The sequence below is a fragment of the Bathycoccus prasinos genome (genome assembly GCF_002220235.1).
Source record: "Bathycoccus prasinos genomic : Chromosome_2".
Taxonomy (NCBI): Eukaryota; Viridiplantae; Chlorophyta; class Mamiellophyceae; order Mamiellales; family Bathycoccaceae; genus Bathycoccus; species Bathycoccus prasinos.
The window spans coordinates 377,635-391,440 of record NC_024007.1 but is presented as its reverse complement, the minus strand read 5'-3'; the positions used below and the strand labels follow the sequence as shown (position 1 = coordinate 391,440).

The 13,806-nt window shown below is 49.4% G+C and overlaps 11 protein-coding genes across 11 annotated transcripts; 6 read left to right on the top strand and 5 right to left on the bottom strand.

The window, feature by feature from the left end:
• Window positions 1–66: 66 nt before the first annotated feature.
• Window positions 67–945, top strand: Bathy02g02110 (hypothetical protein MICPUCDRAFT_46927; the record flags this gene model as incomplete). Its single annotated transcript, XM_007514766.1, has 1 exon — window positions 67–945. One exon carries the CDS (start codon window positions 67–69, stop codon window positions 943–945), a length of 879 nt encoding a protein of 292 aa, XP_007514828.1.
• An 885-nt stretch (window positions 946–1,830) lies between these two features.
• On the top strand, window positions 1,831–3,183 carry Bathy02g02100 (unknown protein; the record flags this gene model as incomplete). Its single annotated transcript, XM_007514985.1, has 1 exon — window positions 1,831–3,183. One exon carries the CDS (start codon window positions 1,831–1,833, stop codon window positions 3,181–3,183), a length of 1,353 nt encoding a protein of 450 aa, XP_007515047.1.
• Window positions 3,184–3,279: 96 nt separating this feature from the next.
• Window positions 3,280–3,687, bottom strand: Bathy02g02090 (the record flags this gene model as incomplete). The annotated part of the gene is made up of 1 exon (XM_007514453.1): window positions 3,280–3,687. One exon carries the CDS (start codon window positions 3,685–3,687, stop codon window positions 3,280–3,282), a length of 408 nt encoding a protein of 135 aa, XP_007514515.1.
• A 651-nt stretch (window positions 3,688–4,338) lies between these two features.
• Window positions 4,339–5,890, bottom strand: Bathy02g02080 (predicted protein; the record flags this gene model as incomplete). The annotated part of the gene is made up of 2 exons (XM_007514470.1): window positions 4,339–5,222; window positions 5,374–5,890. The coding sequence occupies 2 exons, from the start codon at window positions 5,888–5,890 to the stop codon at window positions 4,339–4,341; spliced, it is 1,401 nt and encodes a 466-aa protein (XP_007514532.1).
• Window positions 5,891–5,981: 91 nt separating this feature from the next.
• Window positions 5,982–6,809, top strand: Bathy02g02070 (predicted protein; the record flags this gene model as incomplete). Its single annotated transcript, XM_007514704.1, has 1 exon — window positions 5,982–6,809. One exon carries the CDS (start codon window positions 5,982–5,984, stop codon window positions 6,807–6,809), a length of 828 nt encoding a protein of 275 aa, XP_007514766.1.
• Window positions 6,810–6,937: 128 nt separating this feature from the next.
• Window positions 6,938–7,633, bottom strand: Bathy02g02060 (predicted protein; the record flags this gene model as incomplete). Its single annotated transcript, XM_007514848.1, has 1 exon — window positions 6,938–7,633. One exon carries the CDS (start codon window positions 7,631–7,633, stop codon window positions 6,938–6,940), a length of 696 nt encoding a protein of 231 aa, XP_007514910.1.
• Window positions 7,634–7,850: 217 nt separating this feature from the next.
• Bathy02g02050 (zinc/iron permease) lies at window positions 7,851–8,705 on the top strand (the record flags this gene model as incomplete). The annotated part of the gene is made up of 1 exon (XM_007514752.1): window positions 7,851–8,705. The coding sequence occupies one exon, from the start codon at window positions 7,851–7,853 to the stop codon at window positions 8,703–8,705; it is 855 nt and encodes a 284-aa protein (XP_007514814.1).
• Window positions 8,706–8,838: 133 nt separating this feature from the next.
• Window positions 8,839–9,468, bottom strand: Bathy02g02040 (unknown protein; the record flags this gene model as incomplete). Its single annotated transcript, XM_007514791.1, has 1 exon — window positions 8,839–9,468. The coding sequence occupies one exon, from the start codon at window positions 9,466–9,468 to the stop codon at window positions 8,839–8,841; it is 630 nt and encodes a 209-aa protein (XP_007514853.1).
• Window positions 9,469–9,818: 350 nt separating this feature from the next.
• Window positions 9,819–10,748, top strand: Bathy02g02030 (unknown protein; the record flags this gene model as incomplete). Its single annotated transcript, XM_007514554.1, has 1 exon — window positions 9,819–10,748. The coding sequence occupies one exon, from the start codon at window positions 9,819–9,821 to the stop codon at window positions 10,746–10,748; it is 930 nt and encodes a 309-aa protein (XP_007514616.1).
• Window positions 10,749–10,936: 188 nt separating this feature from the next.
• Bathy02g02020 (major facilitator superfamily) lies at window positions 10,937–12,739 on the bottom strand (the record flags this gene model as incomplete). Its single annotated transcript, XM_007514921.1, has 1 exon — window positions 10,937–12,739. The coding sequence occupies one exon, from the start codon at window positions 12,737–12,739 to the stop codon at window positions 10,937–10,939; it is 1,803 nt and encodes a 600-aa protein (XP_007514983.1).
• Window positions 12,740–12,807: 68 nt separating this feature from the next.
• Window positions 12,808–13,743, top strand: Bathy02g02010 (carboxylesterase; the record flags this gene model as incomplete). The annotated part of the gene is made up of 1 exon (XM_007514873.1): window positions 12,808–13,743. The coding sequence occupies one exon, from the start codon at window positions 12,808–12,810 to the stop codon at window positions 13,741–13,743; it is 936 nt and encodes a 311-aa protein (XP_007514935.1).
• Between the last annotated feature and the right edge of the window lie 63 nt (window positions 13,744–13,806).

Sequence of the window (13,806 nt, the reverse complement as noted above, 5' to 3'; positions counted from 1 at the left end):
TCTTTTTTTGGTTTCGTCTTCAAAGTTTTCGTTGCTTTTCCCTTTCCTTTATGCGCGGCGAATACAATGTTGTTTGCAACACGGAAGACATCTATTATTTCTCGAAATGATACTCTAAATCGCAAAACGACTAAGAAGAGGAAGAAGAAGAAGAAGACGTCGTCTGATGCTACTAATACTACTACGAATGATTTCCATTCTGAAAACGCAAACGTGAACTCTTCCCGAACGTCCACGGCGAAACTCATCGAAACCGTCGCGTCGAGCATATTATCGTTCAACTTGAAAAAGCAAACCAGCGTGACTGTATCGGTGAATTCAGACGATTTCGAAGCGTTGACGAGAGGAAAAGTGCGCAAAGTGCAAATTAAAGGCACCGACTGGTCGAGCAAAAAGAATTTAACGTGCAAGAGTCTCGATATTTCCGTGGGCGAAGTCGAAGTCGATTACGGGAAGATTGTCACGACTGGACGGATAGAGATAAAAAAACCCGGAGGACGAGGACGGGCAAAACTATTCATGAGTTTCGAGGACTTTCGGAACTTTTTGAAGCATCCTTTAACGAACGAGGCGTTGAATGAAGTGCGGATGAGGTTCGAAGACGAAGCGCCGAAGCGAGACGAGGCGTCCGAAAGGCTCGTGTTGAAGGCGATATTTGACGAGGAACGAAACGCGGTGAGAACGTTTCAAATGCAGCCGTTGGAGGACGAGCGCGTTGATGTTTGCGACGTGAGTAGTGGTACGAGTAGTAGCAATAGTAGTAGTAATAGTAGTAGTAGTAGTAGCGAGCAAGCGGAGAGAGTGAAGCGATTTTTCGAAACGCTCGAGCTCGATTTGATGGGCACGAAGTTGAGATATCAAAACATGCGAGTTCTGGAAAACGGCGTCGCGTTGGACTTGTACGTTTTAGTCGAAAAGTTTCCACCTCCCGTGATAGATTTTTAGTTCTTCTAGATTACTACTTTTAACAACAACACTATGTACTACTAATTCGCTAGAAATACCTCCTCCTCACAACGACCCTCCTTCCCGAATCAATCGGCGTCGTTAAACTCGTCTTCGAAATCCCAATCGCGTTTACGCCGGGAAAAAAGCCTCCTCGGTCGCCGCCAACCGTCACCGCGTACGGAACCTTCGCTTCAATCAACCCCACGGGTACGATTCCCACGTGCTCCACCTCCTCTCGCTCGCTCGCTATAAAACAGTGTCCTTTCGGTACCAACGCGTCTTTCATTTCCTCTCCTCCCGTCTTCGCGTTCGTCTCTTTCCACGCCACGAGGTCGTTTTCCAACGCCACCACTCTTTGCAGCTCCATCGTGTGCCTTCGAATTGGTCTGCTTTTTGCTTCGTTTTCTTTCCCTTCCACCACTCTTTGCAGCTCCATCGTGTGCTTCCGAATTGGTCTGCTTTTTGCTTCCTTTTCTTTCCCTTCCTTAGAAGAAGATAAAGAAGAATACATCGAACCAGGTCTCGGCACGTGCACCGCGTCGCCTCGTTCCACGTCCCAGTATCGGTAGGACATTTTATCCAGCATCGCGTACAGACGTCTTCGTTGTTCTCGTTCGTCGGAACATTCGATGCCTTTGAGACCGGACTTTTCTGCGTCGATTTCCCGAACGGAAACCACCGCATCGTTCGCGCACCACACGACTGGAATCCACGGAAGCGACCGCCACACTTTTCGCCACATTAGTAGTAATATTCGGTGGTGTTTCACCGAGCGTTGCGGTGCTTCATCATCTGTTTTTACGCGTACGTTTACTCCTCATAAATTTTCATCACGTGCGACGGAATTGTAACGAGAAATCCAATACCAAAACCGATGATACCATGAGCACTGCGACCACCAAAACGCGATCGAGAAGTCCTCCTTCTCGTCCTCGGTACCGTCGTCGTCGTAAAAGTCGTGCATTCGTCGTCCAAATACTCTGCCTCCTCCTCCTCTCTCTTTCCCTCCTTCGAGTGTGCGATGCGAAGCACAACGAGTGGGTCGCCCCGGACGGAGATGTCGTCGTCGTCACCGAAGAAGAAGAAGAAGAAGAAGAAAACGCTTCGTTTAAGAACGCGAAGGAAAAGAGTCGTTACGACGATCTCTCGACGCTTTCGCAACTCTTCGACTGGGCGATCGAGAATTCCGACCGAGACAAGCTGAGAGCGATGGCAAAGGCGATGAAAACGAGAGAAGAAGAAGAAGAAGAAGATGAGACTGGTGATGAAGGAAACGAGAGAAGGAATTGGCGCTCGGAGGAACTTCTCGAAAAAGCGAAAAACGTGCGCGCAATGCTGGATCAAATGGCCATGCACCCGTCCGAGGTGGAGATTTTGAAAGAAATCACGGAGAAGTTCACGGATGGAAGCGTAGACGTCCGCGAAAGAGTGCGCGCGTTGGAACGTTTGGACGAAATGGTGGCGCAAATCGACCTGGCGTTTGATTTTCACACGATACTCGGATTGAAGCCACTGTTGATGGTGGTGGAGAACGAGAGCGAGGTGAACGAGGTGAGAGCGCAGGCGTGTCAAGTGTTCGCGACGTTGACGAGTAACTACGAGAAGATTCAGGAAATCGCGGCGGATGAGTTTAACGCGGTGTCGGTGCTTTTGAACGCGACTTCGTTGGCGTTTGAGAAGAAGGACGAAACGGTCGCGAAGAAGTGTTTGTTTGCGTTGACGTCGTTGACGAGGAACGTGAAACGATTGAGGAGCGAATACTTGTTCAACGGCGACGACGTGATGCGAGGGAAGTTGAGCCACGCGAAGTATTTATTCAAGAGCTCGCTGATGGCGCCGAAATCAGTCATCGGCGACGCCGTGTGGACGAGGACGGCGAATTTTTTAAGCGACATCGTGATTAACGCGAAACACAGAGATTATAACAACGACGAAGAGACGCAGTTGATGGCGAATTTGTTTAAAGACGATTGGACGGCGATAGAGAAGGCGGCGATACAGGTGAAATTACGCTTTAACTCGCCAAACGCGAGCGAACGAGAGGCGAGCGCGAACTTGGCGTTGGCGATGATCGATAGCAAAGACGACGCGTTTAGAAACGCGTTCAAGTCGATTGATTTTGAAATAGATTTGATATCGTACGATGGGAAATACCCAAACGATTCAAACGAGTTCAAACATCTGGTGAGAGATATTCAACGCGCGTTTAAGAAAAATACCCACGAAGAGTTATAACTTTCGGAGAAGAAGCGCGAGAGGATGTTGTTCTTTTTTAGATAGTATAGTAAGAGTAGCTTTGATGATGAATTATCGCAAAAACGCGCCCACAATTTAAAGACGATCTCTCGGACCCTTCACCGCTTCCTTTTGCGGGCCAATCGTGATCGGTAACTTCGCGTCCTTGGAACCCTTACCGCCAAAGACCAAGCACGCCGCGCCGCCGCTCAACGCCAAGAAGGAGTACATCGCTTCTCTTCGGCCTAAACCTTGCGCCGCGTTTTCGAAAAACTTAGCCTGTTGGTCCGGGTATCTCGCCGTGGATTCCACGCCGTACACGTCCCAGGAGCCAGTCGTGGATTCGACGTCGCCGAGGTCAAAGTACACGGATTCGTCCCCGTATTTCGCCGAGATTTTTTTAGTAGAGGCTTTTGATCTGTTGGTTTTGAATAGGAACGAGAGGTGTGTACTAATGGTCAGGCACAGACACCAAAACGGACGGAAAGAGATGGGCGAGCGCATCTTCGCGAACGACGACGACACCGAGAGGCAGTTGCTCTTTCCACTCTCTGACAACAAAGACGACGAGAGGGCGACTCGTCGTCTCGCCTCTATCTCTCCTTTTCCCACAAAACGACGAGTCTTTGTGGTCCCCAAAGGGAAAAAAAAGAAGGGAGGAAAAAAAAAATGGATTCACATTTGCGCGCGCGCGAATAACGTATTCAGAGCAAGAGAAAACGAAACGCACCGTCGCGTCGCGTTTTTCGCCGAGACAACTCTCGCGCCGGTAAAGGTTGAGCTTTGCAATGCAAACATAATTTCGCAAATAAGTGTGTTTATGACGTTTTCGTCTCCTTTTTTTTGTTGTTGGTGTTTCCGCGCAATTTGTACCAAACCAACCGTATCTTTGATCTCTGAGTGAAAAAGGAGCTTTTTGAGGCGAGAAGGAAAAAAAAAATTGCAGCCTCAAAACGACGTTTGTTGACACGAGACGAAATTTATGTGCTTGCATTCACATGTTTTGAGATTTCACAGGGCGAGCAAGGGCGACGAATGAAGAAAACCAAAGAATGAAGAAGATGTGAGCAGAGAGGAAAAGAAGTCGTTTTGCTTTTGAAAGAGAGCAACCGCGTTGTTGGGATTCTTAGTAGTAGTATTCTTATTCTTATTATATTAAATTCTCAAAGCTCTGGCGATACTTCCAGCTAAACTCATCACTCGGAACGGCGATTGGCCGTTGACGGCGTCCACGGTCAACGGACACGAGTCGGTGATGAAGAAGTGTTCGAAGCGTTCGCTCGCGTCTGAAGGTTCGGTGAATTTTTTCCAGCTGGAGTTCGGGAAGACGCCGTGGGTGACGTACGCGGAGACTTTGGTCGCGCCTTTTGCTTTGAGTAATCGCATGCATTCGATTAAGGTACCACCGGATTGGACGAGGTCGTCGACGATGACGACGTGTTTGTTGAGTGGGTTGCCTTCTTTGAGCGTGACGATGCGTTTGTCGCCTTCGCGGACTTTGGTGCAGACGACTTCGGTGAACTCGTCCTCGAAGAAGCCGTGGAAACGTTTACAGGCGCCCTCGTCTGGGTACGCTATGGCGATTTCTTCCTTTCCGGCGTCTCCTCTTTTCAATTCTGCGAGTTGTTCGAGCAACAAAGGGATCCCGGACTCGAATAACGGCGACACGCCGTCGCCAAAGTAAAAGCGTTCTTGCAACGCGTGAATGTCGAATATAATCGTCGAGGTTGGTCCACCTCTCGAACTCGGAATGTTGGACAACATCCGCGCCAACGTCACCGCAGTCGGCACCTCCCCTTCTTTATCCACGCGCTCGAACGTCCCTGTCGGGAAAAACGGTAAAATCAGCGTAAAACTCGCCACGAACATTTTCGGCAGCGAATACACGACCGAAATCTGTTCGAATATGGTCGCCGCGTCGTGGAAAGAGGCTAAAAAAGCAACGTGTCTGCCTCGGATATCGTCCGCGTTATCGATAAATATGTTCGGGTACCCGTCTGGAAATCTTCGCCATTTGATCGTGCCCAGTTCCACGGCATCTGTTTTGCGTTTGCGTCGTTTACGAGAGAAGAGGTGTTAGTTAGACACAACAACAAACAAACTTTTTAACGAGAGAAAAGAAAAACAAAACCTCCCGCGCTTTTGCGGGGCGCGACGACAACAACAACAACAAAGAAGACTCTCATTTACCTGGATCGTTCGCTCGAACTTCTCTCGCCATCTTTTCCATCTCTGGGCAGTAAAAAACGATTTTCTTCATCGTTCCTCGCTCGGCTTGGCTGGACATTCGTTGTTGCTGTTGATGCGTCATCTTTTGATGATTTCTTTCCCCAACACGACTAAAAATGAAGCGAGCTCTTTTTTTTATATATACGCGTGTGCTTTCGCGCGTCGTGTGTCGCACTGCTCTCCGGTCCAAGTCCTCTCCTCTTCCGCTACAACCGACGAGAGAAAGGAGCACCGCGCACTCGCAACAACAACAACAACAACAACCCACAACAACGACAACGACACGACGAACGAGAGATATTTCTTGCGCAAAAAATTCAAAAATTTTCTCTCTTTTCTGCGTTACTTCGTTTTGAATTTCACCACCGCTTGAGTGAGTAGTATAAGCGAGTTTTAAAAACAGCATGAACGCGACGACCACCACCACCGAGGACGCACCTTTACCACCACCAATTGCGCCTCCTCCGTTGCGGAGCATAGAAAATACGACGACGAATGATACGAATACTACTACTAATAATAATTCGAATAAAAATGCGTACGAAATCGAGAGAGACTTGAAAGTGTCCATGAATTTAGCGCGCTTGAAAGCGCTCGGAATCGACGTCGCGAGAGAGAAGTTAGACCTGGAAAACGCGAAGAAGAAGACAAAGACGAAGAAGCACAACAACGTGAGTAAAAAGAGAACGGAATTTTCTTCTCCTTCTGAGCCGAGAGTGACGAGGAGACAACGAATGATGCAAAACGAAACGAGCGAGGAACGAGCGCAGAGAGAAGCGGCGGAAAAAGTGCAACGAGACGAACTGTTTGACGGAGATGGAAAGCGGAAGAGAGCGAGCAAAACGACACACACGAAAACTCGAGGGATGGAATTTCCAAACGTCCGAGAGGAATTCCCGAACTCTCTGGGCATGTTTGGACCGTTCGCGATGAAAACGCCAAAAACGAACGGACCGGTCACGGTCGTAGAGGTTGGCGAAGTAGTAAGCGGAGGGCGGCGACGGTTCGCGAGCGAGTTTTGGTCGCGGTCGGGATGTTTGTATCACCACCCGTATTTAATCGGGTATAAAGCGGAGAAAGTATTTCAAGGACGAGTGTATGTGATGGAAATCGTAGACGGCGAGGATAGGCCGATGTTTCGAGTGACGGATAAGGAAGCTCCCGGGAAGACGTTCGTCGGAGAAACGCCGACGGCGCCGTGGTACGATTTGCTCATCAGTAAACGGTTAGGGACAAGGATTAGCGGGCCGCAGTTTTTCGGGTTTTCGGAGAGGACGACGATGGCCGCGATTGGGTTTCAACTGGAAAAAAGTGGAGAGAAGGAAATGTTGAGACAGTGCTATTCGAAAGGATACGCGATGGACGACGGCGAGGTTGAAGAAGAAGAAGAAAATTAGAGAGAGAGAAAGGAAACACGAGGAGTAGCGCACGCAACACACACACACACACAACGGAACTGAAAACTATCTACCAAATACCAATAATTACTACACGTCTACACGCAAATCTAACATCCTAATACATCCTAATAAATCCTCCCGCAATACCGACTCCGTGGATACTTCTCTTTCAACTCCGGCCACATGACGAACACCACATCCGCCAACCTTAACCCGTAACACAATCTCCCACTCAAGCTCATCCGTCTCGTCCTCGCCACGCTTTCCACGTACATCACTTTACACGCGCTGTTATACCCGAACACTTTCCCGAGAAAACACGCCAAGATTACCGGGACGCACGTCCCGGGTCCGTTCGTTAATATCGCGTCTGGTTTCGTCTTCCAGTACACTCTCCAAGAGTGCCAAAACGCCAACAACGTTGTAAAAACGCTCGTGAAATAGCTCTGTCCAACCTCTCTCGCTCTCGGGACGAAATGATTCCTGTACTCGCCATTCGTTCCTCCTTGCACTTCTTCCCGCTCGAATCGCTCGATTTTCGCCACGCTCGTCGTATCCGAAACCGCGAAGATATACTCTCGTTTGGGAAACACATTGGAAAAATAATCTCTCTTCTTTGTCTTCTTCTCGTCTGACAAAAACGACCGCAAAATATGCACCATCTCCGCGGTGTGCCCGCCAGAACCGATCACGACCAGAAGTTTTGCGCCGTCTGACTCTCTCTTTAGTTTTTGAGACGATGGTGACGACAAAGCGACGCGTACCGTTCGGAGGAAAAGGACGACGATGATGATGAGAAAAACACCAAAGTTTTGCGTCATTTTTTGTGACGATGAGAAAAAGATACACACAAAATACGAACGAGCGATGACGATGAGAACGGCTGAACAATCGATTGCAGAACCTCTCTTGGCATCGTTTCTGGTCTCCTTGGTCTCCTTGGTCGCGTGCGCGATCGCGCCGATTTTAACCCGCCTCTCCTCTCTCGCTTCTGTATCTTCTTCATCAACAAGTTGGAAGAAATCAAACGCGCGCGCGATGGCCTTGTTTGGAAGCGGAGCGTTACTCGCCGACGCGTGCACGCACGGAATTCCGAACAGTTTTGGGAAACTCGACGGAGGAGGAGGAGAGTTTGCCGGCGGGTGTTTTTTGAGCGGCGTGTTGACGTTCTATGCGCTCGATTGCTTCATTCGTGCGAGAGTACGTGCGAAGAGTCTTGCTTCTGAAGATGACGATGGAGTCGCGAAGAGGAGGAGGAAAAGGAGAACTCGAGGAGGTCAAAAGGAGGAGGAGGATGGCAGCGGCAAGAATCATCCTGGTCACACTCGATGGCAGAACATCGCGTCTGGAGGATGGTTGAACTTATTCGCGGATGGGTTGCACAATTTTACGGACGGCGTCGCGTTAGCGATGTCTTTTAAAAAAGGAGGACGAAAAGCCGGCCTGGCGACCGCGACGGCGTTGGCGACGCACGAGCTCCCGCAAGAGATTGGCGATTACGGCGTGTTAATAAACTGTGGGTTTTCGCATGGACACGCGTTAGGGTTTAACTTTTTATCCGCGACGCTCTCGATTGTAGGGACGGTGTTTGCTTGGCACGTCGGGAAGATGAGCGAGAAGTGGGAGGTTGGATTGGAGGCGTTTTGCGCAGCCGGGTTCGTGTTCGTGTCGATATCGCAAATGGTGACCGTATCGGTGGAAGAGGAGGAGGAGGAGGAGGAGGAGGGGAAGCACCGAGATAAAGGTAACAAAAGGCCGTACGCGAGAGACATGATGAGTGTTCTATTGGGCGTGCTCGTCGTGTATCAAGTGCACGCCGTGTTCGGGTGTTGCGGAGGTCACGAGGAAGAGGGACATCATCATCATCAACATCATCATCACGACGAACACTGATTTAAGTATTCATAGTAGAAGAATTGTTACGAACGTATCGAGTAGTATATTAGTATGCATGTATATATATACACATAATGTATTTGTATTTTAATAACAGATCACCTCCTCCTCCTCCAATAAAGCATCATCTTCACACTCGTCCTCCGTGAACGTGTTTGCAATCGGGATTTTTCATTTGATCGAGCTCTTCAACCTCCGGTATAACCTCTGGATACACAACTTTCACTACCGCTTCTAATTTCTCGTACTCCTCTCTCGCCTTCCCAGCCTTACCCATGAACGAGTTAATTCTATCGTAATCCAAAGCTCCTTTCTTCCTTTGCTGTTGCACTCTAAGTTCGTGACACAACAAATTCACCCGCAACTCCTTCAATCTCGCCACCGTCGCCGCGCGATTATCTCTCGATTGCGTCCATTCCGAGTGCATTTGCTGAATGTGCTGCGGCACACCCGCCCCATCAAAATCTGTCCCACCGATATCCCCGCCGTCCATAAACGCCCTCTCCTTATCCAATCCAACCATCGGCTGGCTCGCGCCCGCTCTCGCCCCGCCCGACACCAAACACACGTCCGCTTGCCTCTTACATTCCTTCGCTTGCATCGCGCACCACTGCCCTTGTTCTCTCCCCGGCATCGTCGCCGAGTTCCAGTCGCCAATGTACACGCCGAGCACGCACACGCAAAACGAATACGCCAGGAACGTCGTCAGAAACCGTTTCTTATCGAGAACGAGACGATCGAGCCAATCGTACACGGCCATTCGAGCGTGGTATTGATTATCTTTTCTTTGTTGCATCGCCGCGAGTTGCGCCGCGGTTGTTGTTTGCTTGTCGCTCGAATTAGTATTCGCTTCTTCGTCTTTTAAAGAGGAAGAGTTTCCGAACATGATGATGAATGTGTGTGCTTTAAACTCTCTCTTTCCGTGTCTGTCAAGCGCGCAAAATGAAGACAAAAGTGGTGGATGGATTAGAGAGAGAAAAAAGCCAGAAAAAAACATTTAGGGTTTAGCATACAAATTTAAGGCAAAGGGGAACTTTTCTCCATTTTCAACAGAAGAGATTTTTACTCTTACGCGCGCGCTCTAAGCACACACACGTAATATAAAGAAGAATGGGCGCGTTGAAGAAGCTGAAAAAGAAACTCTCGTCTGCTTCCTCGAAGAAGAAGTTTATGAATAATGATACGAATTCTAAGAATACTAAAACTGTTTTAGGCGACGTGACGAATGCTTCCCCGGGAAAGTCCAACAAACGGGGGAAGACTTTGAAACCGTTCCGGACCGCAGATGTCTCCTCGGCGAAAAGAAGCAACACAGGAGGCGTTTCTTTGAAAGCGGTGGAGATATTCGAGGACGACGAGGCGTTTGAACAACGACGAGAAGGCGGGTCCAAGGCACCTCCGCCGTCCTCGGCGAGTGATTCTGTGTCGCCTGCCTCGTCGAAATCCTCGAAATCCGCCTTGGACGAGTGGGCGGACCACCTGATCCTTCCGGTCCTCCTTCCGGTCGGAGGGTTCAACGAGAATAAAGAAGAAGAGAAAGAGCAACCGGAAACGCCGACAAAAACCACCGACGATGATAAAGATGATGATGATGAAGAAGTGATGAATGTCGTCGACTCCGGTTTCGCCGCGTCGCCGATAGTCGTGTCGTACGAGTTGAGCGAAAGCGAGTGCGGGACGCCAGGCGAGGTAGAGGAGAGAGTTTTAGGAAACGTTGAATCTGTTGTTCTCGCGAATGACAACGAAGCAGTAGATGTAGCAGAAGAAGAAGGAGAAGACGCGTTAGAATCGTACTTGTTTACGCCGCCGCCGGTGAATTTGGCGAAGAAGGACACTTTGAAAGAAGACGCGGTAGAGGAAGAGAAGAAGAACACGAACACGCAATCGGCGAGACTGTCCTCGTCCATGTGGGATGTGAAGATGATGCACAACGTGAGTTTCATGAAGAACGTGAGCGCGATGGATGTAGCCATGGGCGCAGGCGCAGCTGCGGTCGTGTTTAATTTTTTTATGCCGTCGTTTTTGAAAGCTTCGTTTTGAGCACCCTTTCGTTCGTCTCGTCGAGAAAAGAAAACGCCAGCGCTGAACAAGCGAAACGCGAGACAATTACGAGTTCAGCGGAGACAGAAAGGTTTATGTTATGTTTTATTATTGCTATCACTATCACTATCATTACTCTTGTTTACGACGAACGAACGACTACGATACGCATTATTTATTTCAATCTCTTAAACGTTATTATCTTCTTCGTTCTGAGTTCTCTCTCTCGCCGGACTTCGTACTATTTCCGCTTCCATTTGCCTCGAAGCCGTCTCGGCGTCCTTCTCAATCGTTCCTTTCATCATCAACAAAAATAATCCGCAAATAAACCACATGCTAAAAGCTACGTTAAACGCGATTTGTCGTCCGTTGAAAACGACAATCAAACCGGCTATGAATACTGGGCCTAAACCTTTTCCGATGTCGTCCACTTGGGAGTAACACGCAAACACCGAGCCTCGAGTTTCTGGCGGGTTGATGTTCATCAACACCGCTCTCACGTTCGGTGGCGTCAAGGAACACAAAATCCCAGTCACAAAACATGAAAAGTATAACAGAGACTCGGATGGACCGAAATACGTCGAATTGACGAAATAATACGAAGGTAAAGCACCGAGCATAGTGCTCAATCCCATGAGTACCGCCACGGAACTTTTGTTTCTGTTGTACAAACGTTGCCCCCAAACGCCACCGCCGATGACGCCAATAGCACCACCCAAACCAAATAAAGTCACCGCCGCGGTACCTTGACCAACTGTTAATCCCCGGTTGGCGTGTAAATAGTCCACAAAGTACGCGTTCAAAACGCCCCACGGAATTGTCCCGAATACGCCTTGGATGAACACCAACACGTTCGTTTTCACTCGCAGTTGTCTTTTGAGTTTTTGCACGTCCATTTTACCCGAATAGATTTCAATATCCGAGACGGAGAGCTGCGATATGATGTCGTCCTCGTTTTCGTCTCTTTTACTACTACTTTTACTACTATCCTTGCGGCTACTCTTCTTCTGCTTCTTCTTCTTCTTTTTCTCCTCTCCTCCTATCGCTACTCCTCCTTCCTCGCTTTCTTCTCCTACTCCTCTCGAAGCCGCCCGATTTTGATGTCCAAAATGATTCCCGTTCACCTTGACATCCATTCCACCTCTCACCGGCTCATCGACTAACATCCACGTCAAAAACGCGAAAAACACCGCCGGCGCCGCGCTCACGACAAACGGCACCTTCCACCCGTACTTCGGCCCGACCGCGCCGGACATGATTTGCCCGAACGCGATTCCGGCCCCCGTCGCGATGGTCAAAAACGACGCCACCTTCGCCCTCGTCTTGTGACTGAACAAATCCCCGCACAAGGAAAACAAAAGAGGTAAACACCCTCCCACCGCGATCCCTGTCATCGCTCTCAGCATGAACAACTGCCAATACTTCGTCACCCAATACGTGGCTAAACACGGCCCTTCGCCGATCAACGTCGTGAGAAACAGCAACCGCACGCGGCTCTCCGTCTTATCGCACATCCACCCGATGATTAAACTCGCCGGCGACCCGACCACGAAAAATGCCAGTTGTAACCACCCGGCCAGTTTCACGTCTTTTTCGCGGTCCGAAAAGTTGAACTCCTCCGCCGCTTGGGATAAGTTCGGGGAGAGTAAGTTTTGGTCCGCGTATAAGAACGCCGAGGTTGTGGTAAACAAAAACACCGAGAAATACCTCTGTTTTCTACTCGTTTTTCTTTCGTCGATATCCTCCTCGATATCGTCGTCATCCGCAGTAACAGTGTCCACAAACGAAGAAGTCATATGCACTGGTGGTTTTGGTGGTGGTTTTGGTGATGACGACGTTTCCATCGATGTCTGTTTCGGAGGGAGAAGGAGCGCTTTGTGGATGGAATTCGTCCGCTGCTCAGATACGGACGACGACGATTCAGACGACGATTCAGACGAAACGAGGCCCGCGAAAGAAGACGAGGACGAAGAGGCGCGCTCGTGGGACATGCACCACCGAGAGGACGACAAAATATCCGAAACTCAGAGGCGCTCTCGCTCGTAATAAGTCTCGTCCGATGTCCGTGAGTTTTACTCCAAAGTTGTGGAGATTTTCGACTTTTTCTCCAAAGGTAAACATGCAAAGAGCCGCACGCGCGCTCTTCTCTTCTTCCGCTACATCAACGACCAGAGCATCAGAGAGCAGCACTCGTCGCCGTCTTAAACGTCACACAAACAACGGGAGTACTAAGGTTGGCGTGTTAGCTACCACGGCGTCGATTGCGTTTGGGTGTTGTTACCGATTCGTTTCCATGGCGAGTTCTTCGTCATCGCAATCGTTTACCGAATACAACTCCCCACCTCCGTTCGTGGTGGAAACAACAACCGGAAACTGCGATAAATCGATCATTTTTTTACACGGGTTAGGGGATACCGGACGCGGGTGGTCGGATATACCGAACCAAAGCGCGTTAGGGGAGATTAAAAATTGCCGTTGGATATTCCCCAACGCACCGGTTATTCCGATTACGTTAAACGGCGGAATGTCCATGCCCGGGTGGTTCGATATGAACGCGTTAGAGAGGGAAAGTTTGATCGACGATAAAGGGATGATTGAGAAAGCGAGTCGATACGTGGATTCTTTAGTGGAAGAGGAGATTAAGAAAGGCGTTTTGGCGAAGAACATCGTCGTCGGCGGGTTCTCGCAAGGCGGAGCGATAGCGTTGACGCACGCGATGACGAGCGCGCACGATATCGGCGGGTACGTCGGTTTGAGCACGTATCTACCGATGGCGGATTCGTACTCGAAAGAGAAGTCCGGGGTGAAAGTATTTCAGGCGCACGGCACGGCGGATGCAGTTTTACGGTTTGATTACGGAACGAGCTCGAGCGAGAAGTTGAAATCTTTAGGGATGGATGTTCAGTTTAAGAGTTACGGAGGCATGGCGCATTCGGCGTGCGCGGAGGAGTTGGACGATTTGAAAGACTTCTTGAACGGGAAGGTGTTCAGTTAAGTCCCTGTTCTTTTATTAATATTATTAACGTGCAATGCTTTTTACTACAATATTTATTCAAGT